The 23,022-nt window shown below is 36.7% G+C and overlaps 1 protein-coding gene across 1 annotated transcript; it reads right to left on the reverse strand.

The window, feature by feature from the left end:
- Nucleotides 1-14,173: 14,173 nt before the first annotated feature.
- Nucleotides 14,174-20,162, reverse strand: LOC120413723 (uncharacterized). Its single transcript, XM_039574650.2, has 3 exons — nt 19,952-20,162; nt 15,789-15,947; nt 14,174-15,723 (listed from the first exon to the last, which is right to left on the reverse strand). The coding sequence occupies exons 1-3, from the start codon at nt 20,127-20,129 to the stop codon at nt 15,392-15,394; spliced, it is 669 nt and encodes a 222-aa protein (XP_039430584.1). The 5' UTR covers nt 20,130-20,162; the 3' UTR covers nt 14,174-15,391.
- Nucleotides 20,163-23,022: the final 2,860 nt, after the last annotated feature.

Raw genomic sequence — 23,022 nt, forward strand, 5'->3', positions numbered from 1 at the left:
AACAAACTAAAAAAATAGATATTGGTCTATTGTGTTGTCTTTAGTTGTAAGTACATATATGTTTATTAATTGCCTGAAGAAAAAAACCTGATGAATTTTTAATCATTCTAGAAAATTTGCCGCCTTATTATCTTTATAGACATTAGATATGTTTAATTAGTCAAAATCTGCACCAAGGGATAACTTGTATAGGGTCACTCTCCATTCCAGTATCCCTCCTAAGCTGCATAATCTCACTTTCTTCGCGTGGTACCTGACGGATGAGTTCACTGTTAAGTCATTGACCAACTACCAGCTAGGTAAGTACTACTACAATAGTGCAACGCGAACTAGTTGCGCCGGGTCTTACGCGGCTGTCGTGGCAACTTACCGGACCGGTCATTCTACTGGCTGGCTCGGCGCCCGTACACGCGGTTATTAATGGAAAGAGAAAGAGTATTTATCTTAATAGGAATGGCATAATCGCATGCCTCGTGGTCCTTCGTCTTGAGGCGCCTTGGAAGGTGTTCTGTTTATTCATTCCTTTGGAAATGGGAGCCCTCCCCCTTCCGGGGGATCCCCTGAAGGAGGTTGAAGAAAGCCAACTTTGCGCAACCGCCGAGGGCAATTAATCACTTGTGCCTACTAGAGAGGTAGCGACACAGACTCGGTTACAAAGTGGTAGCTCGAAGCTAAGAACTTTGGTCGCCACGAGAGGTGGCGATTGCGAGACTCTTCACGAACCCCAGAGTGTTGGCATGCGCTTGTTAATGATGGACACATCCGTCCCAGTTCTTGAAGACGGCACGCGAAGATCTAGTTACGGAGAAGTTAAGCGTTTTGCAACGTGGCTGAGATATTCGAGGGCTGCTGAACTTCACTTTCAAACAAACCAGTGACAAATAACTAGACCTTAAAAGTAGAACTTAACCCATCAAAGCGAGTCAACCCGCAGGGTTAATGTCCTCCTCGACTCAGAACAACAAAACCCACCTCTAATCACATAAACGGCCCAAACCGCGACCAAACGAGCAAAAATTGTAATAATTGAAAGCACTTACCCGTCACGACCTGGGACGGACAGACCAACAACAGTGGAGACTTTGGAGACGATGACCTCGACTCTTAACTCCTCCACTGGACTGTGCTAAGGTTTACGACGCTGGACTAGGAAGGCAAAGGCACGACGACCGGGCAATTTGTTGTTGTCAGTCAGAAAAAAAGTACAGAAAAGACAGCGCACCTTCACGAATCAAACAAACTTGACCGGCCACAAATCATGAACCATAACAGCAACGCTTTTATAAAGTGAATGAAGATAAATAAAAGCGTGGCGTTGACGAAGAAACAGTGACGGAGAGTCTATTTTGGGGACGAAGTGATGGGGTGTTAATCTTCAGGATGTAACGCGTCCAATTTTGGTGGGACTTTTAGGCTGTTAATAAATTTTGTTTCTGAGAAAACAGCAGCCAAGTATTGAAGGAGTTTACAACAATGTTTGGTACAGTTGTTTAAAGTTGATTTTTTTGAAATGAGAGTATTGCAAATTTTAGTTCAAGTTTAAAAAAAATCAGGGGGCAAACAAAATAACGAAAAAAAAAACCTGTACTATCGATTATAAAATATTTAGGATATCGTATGTGGGGGTGACTATGGGTCAAAAAAACAATATTAATGATATCAAAAAACATTTATCTTAGGATTGATCATAGATAGTTTACAAACATTTTCCCAAAATATGCATTGGGTCAAATGAAACTAAAAAGATGTTCAAATACAAATAAATAGTTAGTTAGTTGTCTTAATTAACGAGGTCACAACTTAATCAAGGGATTGTTGAGATTTTGAAATAGGTGCTTTATAATGATTTTTAGGGGTCATTTTTGGCCAAAACCATACCTCAACTTTAGACAGCTGCCAAAATGACAGGATTTATTCTAGGAACGCATTTTTTTCAGCAAAGGTTGCTTAAGATGTCCCCTACAGCTTACACAACTCTTTAAACAGAATTAACTTTTATTGTTAAGAACCTGAGAAATTTCAAAATCCATAAAAAAATCACTCAACCCAATTTCACCCCCATGCAATTACGTTTGTTTTTTAAGGTATTTTTTTTACAAATTCACAAAAAATAAACGCAAAACCTTAGAAAAAAATTATTGATATTTTGACAAAAAAAAATGAGTGCTGTAATGGACTTTTTTGCAAATTCGTTTTGAAAATACGCTCACTGTTCTTTTATGATGACGAAATGGCTTACTTATGGAGCGTTCTTTTATTATGTGACGCAGATAAGGTGGGGGAGGGGGTGTCGTTACGGAATGTCACGAAAGTTGGGGTAGGATGGAATTTTCATATAAGCACTCATAAAATTCTAAATTTTGCGTTAGGTAATAAAAAGAACGCACCCTTATCACTACTCAAAATATTGTACGATCAGTTCCTAGCCGGACTCGGTCGCTGGAAACGACCGGCGACTCAACGACCGACGAAATAGGCGGCGGGCCAGATGCGGGCATAAAAATGTCAAAATCTCTTCCCCCCTCACTTCGTCTCACCATTCAGCTGCAGCTTTGTTGACAAACAAACGAAGCACGCGGTCGCAAGATGGCGTCATCGAGCCAGAATTAGGGGTGATCATGTGATTAAAAATGAAAGTTTTTTTTTTAAGAGAAATATTATTTTTCCGACCGAATAAAAAAAACATGCCAGCATGTTCAAACAATTATTCCTGATGTCGGAGAAGTGATAAAAAAGCAAAATTTTAATCCATATTTTTTCTACAAATTAAAAGTTTCCCACTGGGAACCCCTAGGTCTATCCACAACCGTTTCCAATGACCGTGAGAAGATGCCAGAAAATCCAGCTACGAGCTAAATCCACAATAACAGTGCTAGAAATTACTAAATTACAGCAATCATTTTAGTGCTGAAAAGTTCAACTTTTCAGTTATATTGAATCCAACAAGTAGCGAAAAAAAGTCAAGTATTGCAACGAGTTTCATACAATATTTTTTAAATTCCTTTTAAACTGGATTTTATTTCAAGTATTAAACAATAACAATAGAGCAATTCTCTACGAAATCGGTCTTTTTTCTTCAATTTTAATTTTTGTATTTTTTAATCCGGCTGAAACTTTTTTGGTGCCTTCGGTATGCCCAAAGAAGCCATTTTGCATCATTAGTTTGTCCATATAATTTTCCATACAAATTCGGCAGCTGTCCATACAAAAATGATGTATGAAAATTCAAAAATCTGTATCTTTTGAAGGAATTTTTTGATCGATTTGGTGTCTTCGGCAAAGTTGTAGGTATGGATACGGACTACACTGGAAAAAATAATACACGGTAAAAAAAAATTTGGAGATTTTTTTATTTAACTTTTTATCACTAAAACTTGATTTACAAAAAAACACTATTTTTAATTTTTTTTATTTTTTTATATGTTTTAGAAGACATAAAATGCCAACTTTTCAGAAATTTCCAGGTTGTGCAAAAAATCACTGACCGAGTTATGAATTTTTTAATCAATACTGATTTTTTCAAAAAATCGAAATTTTGGTCGTAAAAATTTTTCAACTTCATTTTTCGATGTAAAATCAAATTTGCAATCAAAAAGTACTTTACTAAAATTTTGATAAAGTGCACCGTTTTCAAGTTATAGCCATATTTGAGTGACTTTTTTGAAAATAGTCGCAGTTTTTCATTTTTTTAAATTAGTGCACATGTTTGCCCAGTTTTGAAAAAAATATTTTTAAAAAGCTGAGAAAATTCTCTATATTTTGCTTATTCGGACTATGTTGATACGACCTTTAGTTGCTGAGATATTGCAATGCAAAGGTTTAAAAACAGGAAAATTGATGTTTTCTAAGTTTCACCCAAACAACCCACCATTTTCTATCGTCAATATCTCAGCAACTAATGGTCCGATTTTCAATGTTAATATATGAAACAATTGTGAAATTTTCCGATCTTTTCGAAAAAAATATTTTTGGAATTTTCAAATCAAGACAAACATTTTAAAAGGGCGTAATATTGAATGTTTGGCCTTTGTGAAATGTTAGTCTTGATTTGAAAATTCCAAAAATATTTTTTTCGAAGAGATCGGAAAATTTCACAAATGTTTCATATATTAACATTGAAAATCGGACCATTAGTTGCTGAGATATTGACGATAGAAAATGGTGGGTTGTTTGGGTGAAACTTAGAAAACATCAATTTTCCTGTTTTTAAACCTTTGCATTGCAATATCTCAGCAACTAAAGGTCGTATCATCAAAGTCCAAATAAGCAAAATATAGAGAATTTTCTCAGCTTTTCAAAAATATTTTTTTCAAAACTGGGCAAACATGTGCACTAATTTAAAAAAATGAAAAACTGCGACTATTTTCAAAAAAGTCACTTAAATATGGCTATAACTTGAAAACGGTGCACTTTATCAAAATTTCAGTAAAGTACTTTTTGATTGCAAATTTGATTTTACATCGAAAAATGAAGTTGAAAAATTTTTACGACCAAAATTTCGATTTTTTGAAAAAATCAGTATTGATTAAAAAATTCATAACTCGGTCAGTGATTTTTTGCACAACCTGGAAATTTCTGAAAAGTTGGCATTTTATGCCTTCTAAAACATATCAAAAAATAAAAAAAATTAAAAATAGTGTTTTTTTGTAAATCAAGTTTTAGTGATAAAAAGTTAAATAAAAAAATCACCAAATTTTTTTTACCGTGTATTATTTTTTTCCAGTGTAGTCCGTATCCATACCTACAACTTTGCCGAAGACACCAAATCGATCAAAAAATTCCTTCAAAAGATACAGATTTTTGAATTTTCATACATCATTTTTGTATGGACAGCTGCCGAATTTGTATGGAAAATTATATGGACAAACTAATGATGCAAAATGGCTTCTTTGGGCATACCGAAGGCACCAAAAAAGTTTCAGTCGGATTAAAAAATACAAAAAAAATCGAATGACCGAAATCCTAGAGAACTGCTCAATATTGATATGTATTACATTTCGATTTTATTATTTTTTGTAGAGACAAGTTGGACAATTCGTCTTTCTAGAATGACAGGAAAAGTAAGTAGTTTCAAGGCGTTATTGCATAAAATAAGTATCTTTCAAACTAATTTGCAAAATTTTCAAGATTTGCAAGATAACACACATATGTTTTGAATAAATTTGGCAGAGATGGCATATTTTGTATAGGTACATAAAAATCATTCATAAATATTTAGACAGCTGTAACTTTTGAGTGAATTTTCTGATCAACTTGGTATCTTCGGCAAAGTTGTAGGTATTGTTGAAGAATATTGAGAAAAAATAGGTACGCGGAAAAAACAATTTGCAAAATTTTTAATTCACTTTTATTTCACAAAAACTCAATTTCCCAAAATACGTATTTTTCGATTTTAGGGATTTTTAGATATGTTTAGGGGACAAAAACCCGCAACTTTTGAGCCATAGAGAAAATATAGTGGTTTTTGGTAAACATTGTAATTTCATGCGTAATTTTTTAATGTAAAATTGAATTTGCAATCGAAAAGTACTTTTTGCAATTCCGTCGTGAAACTACTTACTTTTCCTGTCATTCTTGAACGACGAAATAGCCTACTTTTCTGTACCAAAAATAACTGAATCGAATAGCAACACTTTTCAAAATAAATGCTGAAAAGTTCTACTTTTCAGCACTGAAATGGGTGCTGAAAAGTTGAACTTTTCAGCACTTGTTTCGAAAAGTAACACTTTTCAACTTTTTTTTGATTCAAATGATTTATTGACAAAATACTTGAAAATTCGACTTTAAATTTCACTCCATGGGTGTTTTTCGAAATTGCATAAATGTTGTATGGAACTCGTTGCAAAACTTGATTTTTTTATTAAATTATCTTTTTACAACTTGTTGCATAAACTACTATTTTGCAACTTGTTGCATAAACTACTATTTCGATACTGCACCGTGTACGTAGAATCTACTGCAACATTAATATTCAAAGTTTGTTGAGGCAATTCCAAACACGCCAATAACAATTATCAACACAGGAAATGTTTTTGAATTGGCTTTTAATTGATTGCACTTTAAAATTAAAAGTTTTAAGAAAAAATATTTTTCGGCTTTCAGATTTTTTTGATAAATTTGCAAAATGCTTGCAATGTTCTAACTTGCAAATTTTATTTCTCTTTTAATAGGCATTTCTCTTTAAATTTTAGTATATTGTTTTGTTAAATTTTAATTTTACTGATAGTATCAGGCCTATTCTCCAAACTTCATTTTTTTCAGTATGCTATCAGGAGAACCTATTCCAGACATTTCACAAAAAAAAAACATTGAAAATTCTAATCACATAGAGAATTTAAAATTTTTACAGCTATATACCATTCATAAATACTTTTTTTTTTTGTTTATAGTTGTTTACAAATTCATTTAACTACTCACCCTAATAAAGCTGAACGACATCTCCGTCGCCTGATCCGTCTCGTCCTCCATCGCAGGTATGAGCTCCTTTACACAACTGCTTTCCGGTTGTCGCCGCCGTAACTCCTTTTATTTCCAATTGATCCCAATCGGCTTCCGTGCACTCCTTAGCCTCTTCTAATCCTTTTTCTGCTAAATCCTTCCGCAATTACTGCAACTATTCTCCAACCAATTTCCCGAGGTCGTCACGTTTCTTCAAGACACTTGTTTACCTTTCTAAATTTTCCTTTCTTCGTGAACCAGGTAAAATTACACTCACTCGCACTCACACCCACAGAATCGATTACATTTGCTTCTATTTTCGAACTCCTTGCGTTAAGGTATACGACACTTGCTTCCTCGTACTTCCTTTGCAGCTAACCACCTGGCTTGGCCCCGGTCACTTCTTCACCTTTTGCTGCCTTCATTCACAAATTGCTCGGGTGACCATCGGAATTTTATGATTCTCGGACTCTACCTGTGTGCCCAACCCCTAACAAGACACCCGACACCGGGTGCCAAAAATCACTCACAAACTTCTTCTTCTTCTTCCTGGTTCTTACGGAGGTAGAACTTCCCGGTTCGCTTTCTAGGTTATGTTTTGGACCTCGCCCGAACTGTGTGCGCTCCTCCCTTTTCCGTCACGTCGGTCTGGTCTCCGCGACGAAGTACAGACAATACCTTTACCAACAACAACGGGTTGGCCGGTTCTTCAAATTCGTCTTCAGGTACGCGCTTGGCGCGGGGGCGTAATTGATTCTAAAACATGCGACTTTGGAACTCACACGAATGATTCGCCGTTTGGGAATTACTTCGTTTGATGAGTCATTCAGGGATCTTCAAGAACGGGTCTCCAACTCCTGTGCGTTGATTCAGTCAAGTTCTTCAACGCGTGTCACAATCTGTCTCCAGCTATCCACCTTCAACTAGTAGTCCTTCAAGAACTTCAACGCGTGTCTTCCAAGTCACGTTTCGACGGTTGATCTGTACGCGCGCGCTCACTACATCCCGACTACGACGTACGACGTGTATCAACGACCGTTGCGGGCTACAAATCGGTAACGACTAACTTACGGGCGGCCAAGGTTCGGGCTTTACCCACGTTGTTGTTCGTACTCTACAGATAAAACATCGCTGTGCAGGTTCGGGTTCTGCTTTGAAGCGTCGTCGGTAACAGAAAACACCAATACAGGTGCGCTGAAACGGGTAGGTGGGAAAGATTTCACAAGCTGTGAATGGAGGAGGTTTGATGAATGGAAAACAAAACGGGTATGCATTTAGGCGTAATGGTTTTGGAGTTCTGAACATTTCAGTTGTCGATTTAAATTCGATGGCACACTTTGATGTGCGACTAGTTGCGAAATGTGGATTTTTCAGCACGAGTTGTACGTATAATTTCAATCCAGACTCGATTATCCGAAGGCCTTGGCAAAATTTCACTTCGGATAATCGAATCACGAAAAATATTGTTTTTTTCGTTGTCTTATTCTTGATTGTTGAACTTTATGACCTCTTAACTACTCTTTGATTATTTAGAATTTTTAAATCAAAGGTGATGGCCAAAATTCAATTTAATACGCAACCAACCACCCGCAAATTTTTTTGAAAGCAAGACATTTTTTTTCGTAAAAATGCGAAAAAAAACTTCGTTTGTGATTCGATTATCCGAAGTCCCATACAAACTTTTGCATAATCGAACTTTGGATAATCGAGACAAAATAATGGAGTGTGGACTGTAATACCACTATTTTGAGAATATCAAAAAAATCAGTGTCAGAAAATAGGACATTCTTTTTTTCCTGCAAAAAACTGCAAATTATTAAGTTAAGAAAACCGATTTGGGAAAACCGCATTTGCTTCGTAGGGGAAATATACCTTTTCTAATCAAACACCTATCTTCGTCATATGAAAAGTTTGATGTTCGATTAAAGCTCCAAAAATACTATTTAGGCTATAAACCTACTAGCAACAGCACGCAAATTTAATGCACTTTTGATCATAATTTCTAGTTTGCGATACCATCAATACGCGAGATGAGACCTTAACGGCTTAACGAAAGTCGCCATCAATATCTATTCAATTGCGCTAACGATTTCAAAGCGCTTAAGATATGAAATTGCTTCCATCTACCGGCAACATGTTCTTTCGAACATTAGTTAGTCACTCACTTGAAAAATAATCTCGAAACATGTAAATAATTAGCAAGCGCCATCAAAAAACATACGCGCCAAGTCTTTTGACAGTTGAATTTTGACGACTCATTCCAATCCACAGTGGTCCGAAACCGAAATCTAGCGTGACAAAATTGATACCGGCCACACGTTAAGATTTAGAGCTTTGGTGTCTTCGGGACAAATAATCAGGGTCAATAGGGGCATCTTTTGGTATGGTGGACATTAGGGTGGTCCAAATTTTAGGGTGGTTCAGAATTTTTATTTTGGCGGGATGACGAGATAGCGCTTTGGTGTCTTCACAAAATTTGTAGAAAACACCATTCTGAGCAACTTTGCTCAAGAGCACAAAGCTCTATCTTCAAACGGGAAGTGTCTAGAGCCATTTTTGTAATTTAGGTTGAAGTGTTTATGAAAAAATGAGTTTTTTGAATTTATCAACTCAGGCTTCTGTCGTAGCGAGTTGGTGTCTTCTAGACATTTGTAGAGCTTATCAAAACACACATTTATCTTTCAAGAGAGCAAAAATCGGACCTTTAAAACGAAAGTTATAGCCAAAATACGACGAAAAAGACGCCATTTTGAAATGTGAATAACTCGAAAAGGTGGTGGAGTTTGACCTCGCTCTTAGAAGCATCTGAAAGTACACATTTTAGAGTACATTTGCTGAAAATATCTCGTGGGTCTTTTTTGTTTAACTTATTTAATCTAAATTTGAAAATGAGCATTTTTAATCGTTTTTTGCCCATAACTTTTGATAGAATTGACCAAAATTCATTTTTCAAGAATAAAAATGCTCATTTTGACAAGCTCTACAATTGTCTAGAAGGGCTCAAAAATGTACAAAATGATCTAGTGGTTGTAAAAGAAGAAACAAGTTTTGGCTGAAATATTTCAGGAATAAATATAATTATTTTGTTGATTCCTGAAATATTTCAGCCAAAATTTGTTTCTTCTTTTACAACCACTAGAACATTTTGTACATTTTTGAGCCCTTCTAGACAATTGTAGACCTTGTCAAAATGAGCATTTTTATTCTTGAAAAATGAATTTTGGTCAATTCTATCAAAAGTTATGGGCAATAAACGATTAAAAAATGCTCATTTTCAAATTGAGATTAAATAAGTTAAACAAAAAAGACCTCCGAGATATTTTCAGCAAATGTACTCAAAAATGTGTACTTTCAGATGCTTCTAAGAGCGAGGTCAAACTCCACCACCTTTTCGAGTTATTCACATTTCAAAATGGCGTCTTTTTCGTCGTATTTTGACTATAACTTTCGTTTTAAAAGTCCGATTTTTTCTCTCTTGGAAGATAAATGTGTGTTTTGATAAGCTCTACAAATGTCTAGAAGACACCAACTCGCTACGACACAAGCCTGAGTTGATAAATTCAAAAAACTCATTTTTTCATAAACACTTCAACCTAAATTACAAAAATGGCTCTAGAAACTTCCCGTTTGAAGATAGAGCTTTGTGCTCTTCAGCAAAGTTGCTCAGAATGGTGTTTTCTACAAATTTTGTGAAGACACCAAAGCGCTATCTCGTCATCCCGCCAAAATAAAAATTCTGAACCACCCTAAAATTTGGACCACCTTAATGTCCACCATACCAAAAGATGCCCCTATTGACCCTGATTATTTGTCCCGAAGACACCAAAGCTCTAAATCTTAACGTGTGGCCGGTATCAATTTTGTCACGCTAGATTTCGGTTTCGGATCACTGTGCAATCGAAGGCTGAAGAAAACCGAGCGAGAAACGAAGGCAGATAAAGAACAAAGGGTGTCTACCAACACCACCAGCAGCGCCTGTTGGAGTGAGCCAGTGATGCCAGGAAAGTTTCTCTATAATTGCTACTTTTCGTGAGTGTTCGCTTAAAATTTCATCAATTTTGGCAGCACTAAGCAGAGCGCTGGAAGAAAAACGAACTAAGCTGAAAATAGGAAAATGGGCGTTGCCCAATGCACTCGACTGATTTGAATGCATTTTGAATTAGTTTTTTAATTCTTGTAAAAGGAATAGCATAACTTTTAATGAAAGTGAAAATAAACAGAAATGTTCACAAAAAGTACTTGGTTTAAGTAAATATCAAGGAACACTCCAGATTATCCAACATCATTCAAACACAACCGCTTATTTATTATCAGTCTGGACCCGAAGCCTGATTTTTCTGTTACATTCTTATTGGAACTCCATATAAACTGTAACGGGAACTGCAGGCACCGGGTCCTGACTATTAAAATGGGTATATTTCCTCTACATGATGCATCATGATAAAAAAACATAAATGCTCGAAATGGGCTCAAAATTGGACTGGGGGTTCTTTGGTCGAAATAATAAGACTCGTTTATTTTTTATTGGTCATTAGGGTTACCTACGTCGGGTTAAGGTGGTCCCAAAAATGACCATATTCCTCGATTTTTGCAAAAAACCACATATTCCAAAAATCATAATTCCTCGCTAGTTTTTAAGTATTTCAATTGTCTTTTCATGATAACAATTTAACTACCATTATCTTTTAAAGGTAGAAATAACAAATATTGCAATTTTCAGCAATTTTTAGAAGGTTTCAGATATTTTCAATGTTCCGTTAAATTTTTACGAAATTCAATGTTTTTAGTTAAACCATTCTAAATAAAAAAAAATTCAAAAATGTTACTTTCCATACTGCTATTTTTGGTAGAGAAAAGTAGGCGTCGTCGCTCGCGAATGACAGGAAAAGTAAGTAGTTTCACGACGGGATTGCAAAAAAAAATCATGTTTTCATGTTAAAATAGATCAAAAAGAAGCGAATCAGAGAATTCTTTTTTATTTGTATAATCATAAATCATCATGCCCTTGCCCATCCATATAGGTGTGCATAATTTATTCAGGTACTTTTAATTACAATTTATACAGACAAATGCTCATTAAAACTCAGTTTTACAAATTTCACTCGAAATCTTTGCTGTATACAGTGGTATACTATATACTGTATACTATAGTACTTCCCGGTACACGCAGAAAATTATTTTGTACGAGGCCTGTACGAGGTTTGATTCAACAAATTTTTTGTTGAATATAATCAACGCCGATTTTGCGTTGAAACAAACCTTGATTTTCTTAATTCCACAAAAATCTTTTGTTGTTTTGAAAAAGTTGCTTTGACGTTAAGCGTCGATTCAACAAAAATCTTGATTTTCAAATCAACAAAACGTTTTGTTGATTCAAATATGCCTTATTTTTCTGCGTGTAAATAATGTCAACAATCTTACGTGAACATAGAAATTTAGGAATGGTTTTCTTTAAGTGTCAAATTGAAAATTGGTGAAGAAAATTCATAAAATAAAGAATAACTAGTTCTTCATTTAATTTCGGCATAAGATTTTCAAGGAAATTTTAAATTTTACACGTTCTGTGAAATTTCCGTGAAATTAATGTTTTGATATTATGGTTCCCGTGAAAATTGCAATTTTAGAGCGTGAAAAATCAGTTGGCATTTCAAAAGAAAAAAATACAGAGCAGATTCGTTAATTCGAATGGAACTGCATTCGAATGAGCGAATCCATATTCGCTAATAGAGTTATCTAAGCCCGAGCTCACGCACACTAGCACCCCATTTGTTTTGCTGGTGGGTACAAAATTTAACCTCAATCTTTTTCGTGTACGTACACGCAATACATGCGCACGTAGATAACTCTATTGGAACGACTGACAGCTGTCAAAAGCTTGAAACCACGTGTTAGAAAATTGTCGACCAATTAGGTTTAAAGCCGACTCGGTTTTAAGGTTAGAAATTTGACAGCTTGGCTGCATTGTTTACTTCTGTGGCACGTGTGTCTCAGTAAAAATGTGTGTGCGTGTGCGTTCGTGACGTCACGCTGTAAAACCTAGTGGTGTTGAAAGGTCAACAACAGTTTGGCAACTGATTTTGAAGTTTAAGTGCTTTTTCACATTTTTACTATTTTTTGGTACCAACATTATCGATATTTTTTACATGTCGAACTATGGAAAATACAGACTAGATTTGTTTTACCATGGACCATGTTCTGGATTCACCGGTTGCAGGTGGCCAGTCTTTTTAGTGGTACCATGACATATTTCCGTGACTTCTATCTGGCTATCTGGAGGGGTCATTTTATGCCGTAAACGCAAGGGAGGATTTGTTTTTCATAATACTTCAGTTTTTGACACTAAAACTTTATATTATTAAAGAAAAATATTGAAAAATATTGAGCAATCAAAACAAAGGTACCCCAAGGGAATCTACGATAAATCCGGAACAATCCGGAATTCAGGCTCAATTCAAAGGTCATTCGGAACTAGACTAAAAACTATGATGAAAGTTTCATCATTGTTTACATTTCAAAATTTTGTATCTAAAGGGACATGGCCTGCTCTTCAAGGGTATAATGCTCATGAAAATACGAAACGAAACTTTTCTGTTTCTTAAGGAAGATTTCTGGGGTTTTTTTTTAAAAAAAAGGTCCAATAAACCAAATTTTCAGTTTTTGCTTTTTGGGTGTTTTTAATAGGGAAAATATCCAATTTTAAGCCTTATAAGCGGTCGTGTTTGAATGATGCTGGATAATCTGGAGTGTTCCTTGAAATTTACTTAAACCAAGTACACCAACGAGAAGAGCAACTTTTTGTGAACATTTCTGTTTATTTTTACTTTTTCAAGCACTTGAAAAAAATATTTCCAAAATGTATTCTAATCAAACGAATGCATTGGGCCACGCCCATTTTCCTATTTTCAGCTTAGTTTTTTTTTACTTCCAGCGCTCTTTTGGGTCTGCTTAGTGCTGCCAAAATTGATGAAATTTTAAGCGAACACTCACGAAAAGTAGCATTTATAGAGAAAATTTCCTGGCATCACTGGCTCACTCCAACAGGCGCTGCTGGTGGTGTTGGTGGCCACCCTTTGTTCTTTATTTGCCTTCGCTTCTCGCTCGGGTTTCTTCAGCCTTCGATTGAAATGGGCCGTCAAAAGTCAAGCGTCAAAAGACTTGGCGCGTTTGTTTTTTTTTTTATGGCGCTTGCTATTAATTTACATGTTTCGGGATTATTTTTGAGTGAGTGACTAACTTATGTGCAAAAAATCATGTTCTCGATAGTTGGGGGTAGTTTTGTATCGAAAGCGCCGTGAAAAAGTAAGTGAAAGTGAAAAGTTGATTTTGGCGATATTCATTAAACGTTTGAGGGTTTCTTGCGTGTGTCACTGTGTGTGCCAACAAAATTATGAGAAATGGTCTTGCAAAATAGAAATTATGATCAAAAGTGCATTAAATTTGATCGTTTTGGCCAGTCAGTGGCATAATTTTGCATGCTTACTCGAGGCGGTGCTGTTGCTGGTAAGTGTATAGCCTAAATAGCATTTTTGGAGCTTTAATCGAGCATCAAACTCTTCATTTGACGAAGATAGCTGTTTGATTAGAAAGGGTATATTTCCCCTACCCCTGACTCAAGGCGGTTCCAAAAACACCCAAAAAGCAAAAACTAGAAGTTTGGTTTATTGGACCTTTTCAAAAAAAAAAACTCAAGATTTATTTTTCCTCAACTTTTCTCAGAAAGAAACATTTCCAAATGTTAGCTTCACATTAAATTTTATTACCAATAGTTGTGTGGGGTGTATTTTTGTTTGTGTCATCGGAGTCTGTTACGTACAATACTTGCATAGTTTTCTTCGTTTTTCTTTGCCTTTTTTTAGATGCCAAATATGCAATTTACCGAACTAAATGTTTAACACTAATTACAAAATTAGTACGATTTGCTGCATTAAAAATTCTCTCTATCTTTATCCTTCCTATCATTCTGTTTTTCGATATAATTTTCTTTCTTTCTACTAATCCTCTTCAAAATCTACACTGCGTGTGATGATGCTAAGTTAAAAGTGATTAATTGCACACTCTTTCTTGCACTGTGTGTTTGTGTTTGTGTTAGCATCTTGGCTAGCTAATATAAAAAAAAAAACTAACGTAAAACTCGTGATTAAATGCCAAACTAATTAAGTACGCTCCGTCAATCAAGTCGCGCTCCTATTCGCTAGTGTGTGTGTGATAAATGTTTTGTGATGAATGAACTAAATAATATTAAATGCGTCTAGATTTGTATTGCTGTTTTCTATTTTGCTAGAAAAAGAAATAAACGCGTGATTTTCTAATACTGCAAACTAAGTTTAGCGTTAAAGGGGAAAAAAGTCTTGAAACACAATCTGCTTGGACGGAATAAGAATGCTCTTACTTTTCTCTTGCAAAAAAGCGTTGCACTACAAGAGAGGTAAAACCTAGATCTCAAAAAGTTGGACGAATGTTACGCGTGTAAAATATGTGTATTTTTTTGTCTTAGTGAAACTATCCCTACAAGTTTGTAAAATCGATGGAAAACTAAGTTGAGGTGAAAACATTGTAAAGTTTAAAACCAATCCAGTTGTACAAAGTTCTTTGTCAGTTTTCTGCCTTCGCTCAGGAATGCGTTAAATTCAGTTCCTAACTCACTAACCGTTCGTTCGAAAAGCTTTTTTTAGTTAATTTTGAGATTTCTTCCTCCAATTACTTGCTAATATTCGCGCCAATAAGAGTTGCTAAGCCGAAACAAAAACTAAAATCCTTCAAAATAATCTCATCTTATTGTTTGGTTACCTTTTCCATCAAGATTTCAGTGTGTGTTTTGCAAAAGTGATTCGATCATTTGAGAAGCTTTAAGCTTGCCGTTGCTTTCCGTCCTAACCCTAAAAAGAGAAAACCCAACAACTCTACCGTTCCCCTACCAATCGTCCTCGTCGCTGCTCCCTGCCGCCTCCTCCTCCTAGGCATCCTCCACCGAGTTCCCGATCGGTCGCAGCACGATCCTCGGGTCCGGGTCCAGCATCCGGTCGCTCTCCTCCGCGCTGCTCAGGCACGAGTCCTTGCTGTCCGGCATCAGGTTCCGCCGCTCCTCCTCCTCCTCCTGGCGCTGCGGAATCTCCGACACCGGCGCGTACTGCGTGTGCGAAACGAGCGGGTCGGTGCTCGGGTTCAGCGCCAGGATCTGGCCGCCGCAGCTGTTGCCCTGCAGCTGCCGCGCCAGGCTCTGCTTCTTCGAGAAGGTGCACGGACAGACGCAGTTGCGGCGCCACTCGGCCACCTTGATGTAGAGGCCTGCAATGGGACGGAATTCGAAATTACACACCCTGAAATCATCACCAAAAGGAAGAAACTCTTACCTAGTAGAACGAATCCCAAAATTGTGATGAAAACGCCCGCCACGATCAGTCCGATGTCGAGCTGCTCCTCCGGCGTTGTGCTGCCGTCGTCCGGGTGTGTTTCCGGGTGCTGCTCGGTGTCGGAGTAGTCGGCGGAACCGCTGGCGATCGTGACGATGCCTTAAAAAAATATGCTTATATTATGTTCTATTCTGTTTTCAACCCATTGGTATAAGTTAAGGCTACTCTACATTTGCACAAATCGACTTGTCTTCGTATTTTTTAAATATTTTAATGGAATTTTGTCCATGCATTCCTTAAATCAATTGGGAACTAAAGCCCTATTTCAATTTTTATGTACAACGGTAAAAAACACGATTAAAACCCATTTCTGATGACTTTTTTCATTTTAATGCAAACAAAATATTGACAAGACAACATTTTTTCGATGATGGATCAACTATGGTCCCCTTGGAACGAGCTGTCAAGAAGGAACTTTTCTGTCAGAAAGGACCGCGTGGTTAATTTTTCCAAATTAATTTAAAAACCAATTTTAAACTCTTTGTGGTCGTACAAAGGGTCATTGTACTCAGAAAAATAAGGTTTATCGCTGTAAACATTAATATCAGCAATCTAAGCTTCATTTTAGCACCCAATTGGGTACTAAACTGAGGTCCTCGTGGCGCGGTGGTTAGCGGCTTCGGCTGCCGATCCCTAAGTTGTAAAGGGGCGCGGGTTCGATTCCCGCCTTATCCTTCTTTCAGATGGGGAAGTAAAACGTCGGTCCATTTGCGTAAAAGAGGTTTTGGGTGACTCACCACACATAACCTTCGGATGCCTAGAAATGAGTAGAAACTTGCAACAGAGCCCACAAAAGACCCGTTAAAGTGGATTGCTTTGATTTTTTTTGGGTACTAAACTGCCGCACTAATCTAGTCCGTCCCATATTGTCCATTTCTTTCAAAGGTACACGCCGCGCGACATTTCAGAATGTGCCGTAGACATTGTTGCTAAAAACATATTTGCCAACAATGCCAGGCGATTCGAAGAAGAAGATCAACAAAAACAAAACGTGTAGTAAGGGATTTGACAGCGCGCATTTGCCGAAAGTGCGGCGCGTCGTTCCGAGGCTGGTTTGCCGCGTGTCTTTCTCGGGAATACGCGCAATATTTAAAAACAGCAAGCAGAGAAAAACGCAAAACAAATTTGTCCCGCCCATAAGGCTACGTGTTAGAATTAAAAAAAAAGTGATATTTGCTACGGTTTTCTGGAATAAACTACTAAATTTTATTGGTCTTTCTGACAGTTCACACGGTTATGAGCCAAACTGCATCATTAACTCAAAATTGACGAAATTACATATGGGACGGACTTGATTTGAGCGGCAGTAAATCCCTATGTCAATTTTTATGTACTACGGTTAAAAACACGTACGATTAAAACCCAATTCTCATCACTCTGTTGAAGGTTCGGCTGTGGGTAGTATGCTTACTCTTAATGTCATGACGGTTAAACAAGGGCGTCTGTGTGATTTGATTTCCGTTGTTTTGACAATTTTTAAACAAGACCAATGCACAGGACATGTTCAGAAACTGGTATCTTTTGAAGTAATTTTCTGATCGATTTGGTGTCTTCGGCAAAGTTGTATGTTTATAGACTACACTGAAAAAGATGATAAATGGTTAAAAAAATTGGTGATTTTTAATTTCACTTTTTGTCACAATTTGATATGTTTTAGAGGACATCAAATGCCAACTTTTCAGAAATTTCCAGAATGGGCAAAAAATCTTTGACAGAGTTATGATTTTTTGAATCAATACTGATTTTTTCAAAAAATCGAAACATTGGTCGCAAAAATTTTTCAACTTCAGTTTTCAATGTAAAATCGAATTTGCAATCAAAAAGTACTTTAGTGAATTTTTGATAAAGTGCGCCGTTTTCAAGTTATAGCCATTTTTAGGTAACTTTAATGAAAATAGTCGCAGTTTTTCATTTTTTTAAATTAGGACCCATGTTTGCCAACCTTTGAAAAACATATTTTTGAAAAGCTAAGCTCTATATTTTGCATTTTAAAACTTTGTTGACCCTTAGCTCGAACTTTTTGATTGCAAATTCGATTTTACATCGAAAACTGAAGTTGAAAAATTTTTGCGAACAATATTTCGATTTTTTGAAAAAAAAACTGCGTTGATTTTAAAAAAATCATAACTCGGCAAAGATTTTTTGCCCATTCTGGAAATTTCTGAAAAGTTGGCATTTGATGTCCTCTAAAACATATCAAAAATAAAAAAATAAAAATAGCGTTTTTTTGCAAATCAAGTTTTAGTGACAAAAAGTGAAGTAAAAAATCACCAATTTTTTACCGTGTATAATTTTTTTCAGTGTAGTCTATATCCATACCTACAACTTTGCCGAAGACACCAAATCGATCAAAAAATTCCTTCAAAAGATAGAGATTTTTGAATTTTCACATATTATTTTTGCATGGACAGCTGCCAAATTTGTATGAAAAATTATATGGACAAACTAATGAAGCAAAATGGATTCTTTGGGCATACCAAAGGCACCAAAAAAATTCAGCCGGATTTAAAAAATTTTATGCATTATAACAATTATATTAAGATGAACAATCCGCAAAATTTTAAGAATTCATGAACATATTCATTTTCCAAAAATGTTAGTCCTTTTCCGATTTGTAGCTCCATTTCTTTAAATATGTATTCATTAGAGTTTTAAATCGATTTTACGAGTTTTTTTTTGATAAAAAAATAATAGTTTTTAGCAATAATTTTTTGTTTGTTCTCTGATTTTTGGAGAAACATTTTTTATTGGGGAAGACAAAAACTTAATAAAATTTGAATTGACCTTAACCATTTTTGATAAAATGTCCAAATGAGGGAGAGTGTACTTAATGTATATTTATTGAAAGCAACTGTTCTATGTTCGTCGCGTCTATTCCGTAACAAATTCATGAACTAAATGATTATATAATTAAAAATCAGACTACGCTATCATTGCAGCATTGCGTTAAACACCTCATTTTATAAATAAATATTATTTGGTTTTATCTTCCCACAGTCGGCTGTCTAAGATTAAACCATTTCATTAAAAAATTAACAACAGGTAAACGGGAAATGTCTCATGCGCAGCAACCGATTGTTTGCCTTGAGAAACACTATGATTTTGGGTCGCATCATCATCTTCTATGATGAATCCTGACCAAACACCCTATCCTACTAACCAATTTTCAGGTTCCTGGCGCTTGTGGGGTGTAAGCACAGAGTAAATCAGCTGCCCTAGTAGCAACCTGCGCTAACTAACATTCCCGTCCCTTAAAATCGAGATCTACAAACTGACATGGCGGGCGCCGTTGGTGGCCAATGACTGTTACCTATTCGAAACTGATCTTGTTCTGAAAATCATGGTGTTTTATCTTTTCAGCGCATTCATACATGCTGTTGATAAGGGAAATACCACTTGATAGTCGAAGCCTATGATCAGTAAGGTTGAAAGGATATTACGGTTCTGTTCAGCAACGGAGAAGGACAACCATGGGTGGTCGCTCATGCTCATGCTCATGCTCATTTATTGAAAGCAACTGTTCTATGTTCTTTCTTCGTTAAACTCAATATTTACAGTTATTCACTCAAAGCTACAATCACACTCAAACACCTTGACTTCTAAGGTTTCGTTTTGCATAAACCCCACGACGGCGATGCCGATAGTTTGCAATCTAATTGCATTTGATACTGGAGGAATTACCACCAACTGCCTGCCCCGATAAAACCACGCAATAACCACAGTCCCGCGCAAAACCGCAATGCCGTAAAACCTTGAGTTGTTCCTAGCAGCTGTACGTCTGACAAATAGCCAGCGTTGAAGTGCCATGACCTTCCCCAAACCCCTGGCGCGGTTAGTTATCACCACCCACGCACACACACCACTAACCCTAACGAACACAACCTCATCCCTATCACTATCCTTTTAGCCTTGAAATTTTGGCTTCCTTAATTTTTCTGGTAAGGAGCCCTTGTGAAGGAGAGGAAATTCTATCGAAGAAGGCGTTCGAATTTGACAGTTGGTGCGTTTAGGCTACCTTGATGTTGATTGACATTTGACGGACCAATTTCACTCAACAATAAGGTCGCGAACTGTCAAATGATTGTTTTGATTAGAGCTCTTACCTGCGGCGAGGGAAATCAACCCGAAAACTAGCACCGCCATCTGGGCCGCCGGCTTCCGGAGCATCTTGAGGGATGACGCCGCCGTGGTCTGGGCCAGCAGACCCCCTCCGGCCCCGGTCCCGGGTCGGGTTTCATACGACACCGTCGTCGGTTGATAAACGGGACCACTTCCGGGCATTTTTGCAAATTTTGCTAAAAAGAAATTGAGCAAATGTTGCGATTATTTCGATTTTGGCAAAACCGGAAGTGACTTACCTTAACGAGGAAAATGTATTCAAATCAATTCAATGAATCGTATTTGCGTGATAAGTGCGATACTCGACGGTGAGAGAGCGAAGCAAAAAAAGAACTCTTGTGTGATTTATTTATGATTCATTCGATCGAAAACGTCACCGCAGGTGAAAAAGAGAGAACCAACTCCAAATAAGGCTTCTTCTTTCTTTTCCCGCACTAAAAACGCTGGCGCCACACCGAATTAGTGCCGCTGAAGTGCCAACTCGAATCGTAGTAGCCCGCTACTAGCCTTCTACCAGCACTATTGTCGTTCCTCTTCCCTGCCCGCACTCGCTGTTGCATACGTGTATGCCTCCCCTCAAGCGCTGACAAGCCCTTCTTTTTCTTCTTCGCGAACGTTCCCCGCAGACGGGAACAACTCCAGCTGGAACTATTTCCACGATTCGGGAAAAAGCACCCTGCCAACTAGCCCTCACTGCAGCGCACTCGGGCAAAGTAGCCCCACAAAAGCACTATTTCGGCACGTTTAATTCAAATGGCGCCCGAAGAATGGCGGAAAACACGGAATTTTTCCAGCCTACTAGACGAGCCGAAACATGGATCCCGGACTGGTGTGGAACGTTTTCTTTTTGTTCTCTTGCGTGGTTTGCCCTCGCTCTCCCTCTCTCTTGCACGCACACAGCTACGCAAACGTAAGAAAAACAGAGAGCCCAAACCGACAAGATACTGTTATTTTGCCAGGTTTGAATCTCTACCAGCTTGAAAAAGTGCATCCCAAGGGTGTGTTGGTGGCGTGATTGGTGCAGTGAGGGTTAGGGTAGCGATTGTTGGCCTAGTTGGATGGGGAAATTAAGAGTTATTTTGGATTGGGCAAATATTGCGCACGTTACCTTGACGTTTGACAGCTAGAAATGTCAAAGAAAATGCGCACGGCATGTGTTTGTGGGTCGGTAAAATAGGAATTTCAACGAATCACCCCCTGAAGATTTGATGTGATCGTTTTAATTAGTGATGGACTAAATAGGTTATGTTTTGTTTATTGGTATTTTTCATATTTTCAGCGCAAAAAAAACAAATGTCAACATTCCATTGTCCTGGACCGCTATTTAAAAAAACGAACTGTCAAGATGTGCAGCGAACTAGTTTTAATTAAAAATGGCGAGTTCAGAAAAATAGCATTCTCGTTCAGATTCAAACTAACAAGTGATTCTGTTTTTTTTTTTAACAGTAATTGTTAAACCATCGCGATTGTAGTCTACTGGAGGATTCCACTATATCAAATGGAACTACATACGAATTAGATAAATTCGTGCCTTCCATTTCATTAGGGCACATAACTTATGTAAACAAGGGGGTTCCCTCTCATACCTAATGTAAACTGTCATTTGAGTAAAAGGGATACTCTCTTGTTTACAAAAGTTATGTGCCCTTTTGAAATGTAAGGCTTCAATTCTGCAGCAACATGAGTATAGAGAGGATAAACTTTTAACAGTAGGAACCTTTTTTGCAAATGTATTTAAAACAATAGCTACCTTTTAATAACAAAAATGCTAATGCGCCCCTATTTAAAATGTCGATTAATGATTACACTTATCTTCAGAACAAAATTTTAGCTCAATTTGGCCTTTTGGGCAAAATTGTTGGTTGACTAGAAGAATCCAGTAAACTGAAGTTACACTGTAATTTTAAAATATTATTTCATTTGTTCTACTAACTCACACAGCAAATAATCCGATGTTAAAATCGCATGCAAAAGCATGCACATCACCTTGGTCAAAAAAGACACTTAATATTACACAAAAACACAAAAAAAAAGTTGCAACCGACAGGACTCAAACCCAGCACCAATAATTAGGACTGACGCCTTAGCCCGCTCGGCTATCAGACCGATGAAAAATTGAAAGGATAAACGTATATGTGAGCTTGACATTTCGGTCAAGTAGGTTTCCCATACTGATGGGCTACATATTTCAGGGTGTAATATTACACAGAATTTCATACAATAATGCAAAATTTATTTTACACCCAGGCCTTTTACACACAGCTGGATTACTACTTTATTTGCTGTGCAGAAGACGAAAAAAGACAACATTTAAGTTTTTTTTAAATAATAATGAAGCTGATTTCGAAAAAAAAAATTATCACTTAATTTGCCCTTCTCTTGCCAAATCAATTGATAGAATACCCAGTAACATTATAATATACTGTTGTACACAAAATAGTCCAAAGAAACTCCAAAACTCTATTAGATTTTAGAAGGGCTAGTGCCCATGGTCGTGAAATTTGTTAAATTCCGTGAAATTCCACGAATTTTTAAGTAATCATTCATAAAAATGCTTCCAATTGCATTTAAACTATGATTTTAAAATTTAAACATTTCACAAGATTTTTACCTGGCATTTTGGAAGCAGCTGTTAAAAATAAGTTGCATGGGAAATTTAAACGTTATTAGATATAATAAAGATATTATTCAGTACAACATTTTATTATATGCAGATAAATGATTGTAAATTTTCAATGAAAATAGTTTTTATATGATACCATAGATTTCACAAGGTGAAGCTTAAAGCATTTCATAACATTTCAACTTTTTTTAGCACACAAAATTTAAAAAAAAATATGTGAAAAATCGTTATCCAACACACTTCGATTTTTTTACCGAATTCGGTAAAGTTTACCGAATTTTCAACTGCTGAACAGTTCGGTAAACTGAAAACTACCGACTTCGGTAAAAAACTTCCCGAAATTTGGTAATGAAGTTCATCATTGTTCATCATACAACTGATTTTCGGTAAAAAATTGTTCACTTTGATAGATGGTTTACCGTTCTAAACTTT

The sequence above is a fragment of the Culex pipiens genome, chromosome 1 (assembly GCF_016801865.2).
Source record: "Culex pipiens pallens isolate TS chromosome 1, TS_CPP_V2, whole genome shotgun sequence".
Lineage (NCBI taxonomy): Eukaryota > Metazoa > Arthropoda > Insecta > Diptera > Culicidae > Culex > Culex pipiens.

Bases quoted from the DNA above. Each gene is read 5' to 3' on its own strand.
- LOC120413723 (XM_039574650.2), bottom strand. From the start codon at position 20,129: ATGCCCGGAAGTGGTCCCGTTTATCAACCGACGACGGTGTCGTATGAA. The intron at 15,948-19,951 runs GTAAGAGCTCTA...TATTTTTTTAAG, and splicing joins GTTGATTTCCCTCGCCGCAG to GCATCGTCACGATCGCCAGC. The intron at 15,724-15,788 runs GTAAGAGTTTCT...GTCCCATTGCAG, and splicing joins TTTGGGATTCGTTCTACTAG to GCCTCTACATCAAGGTGGCC.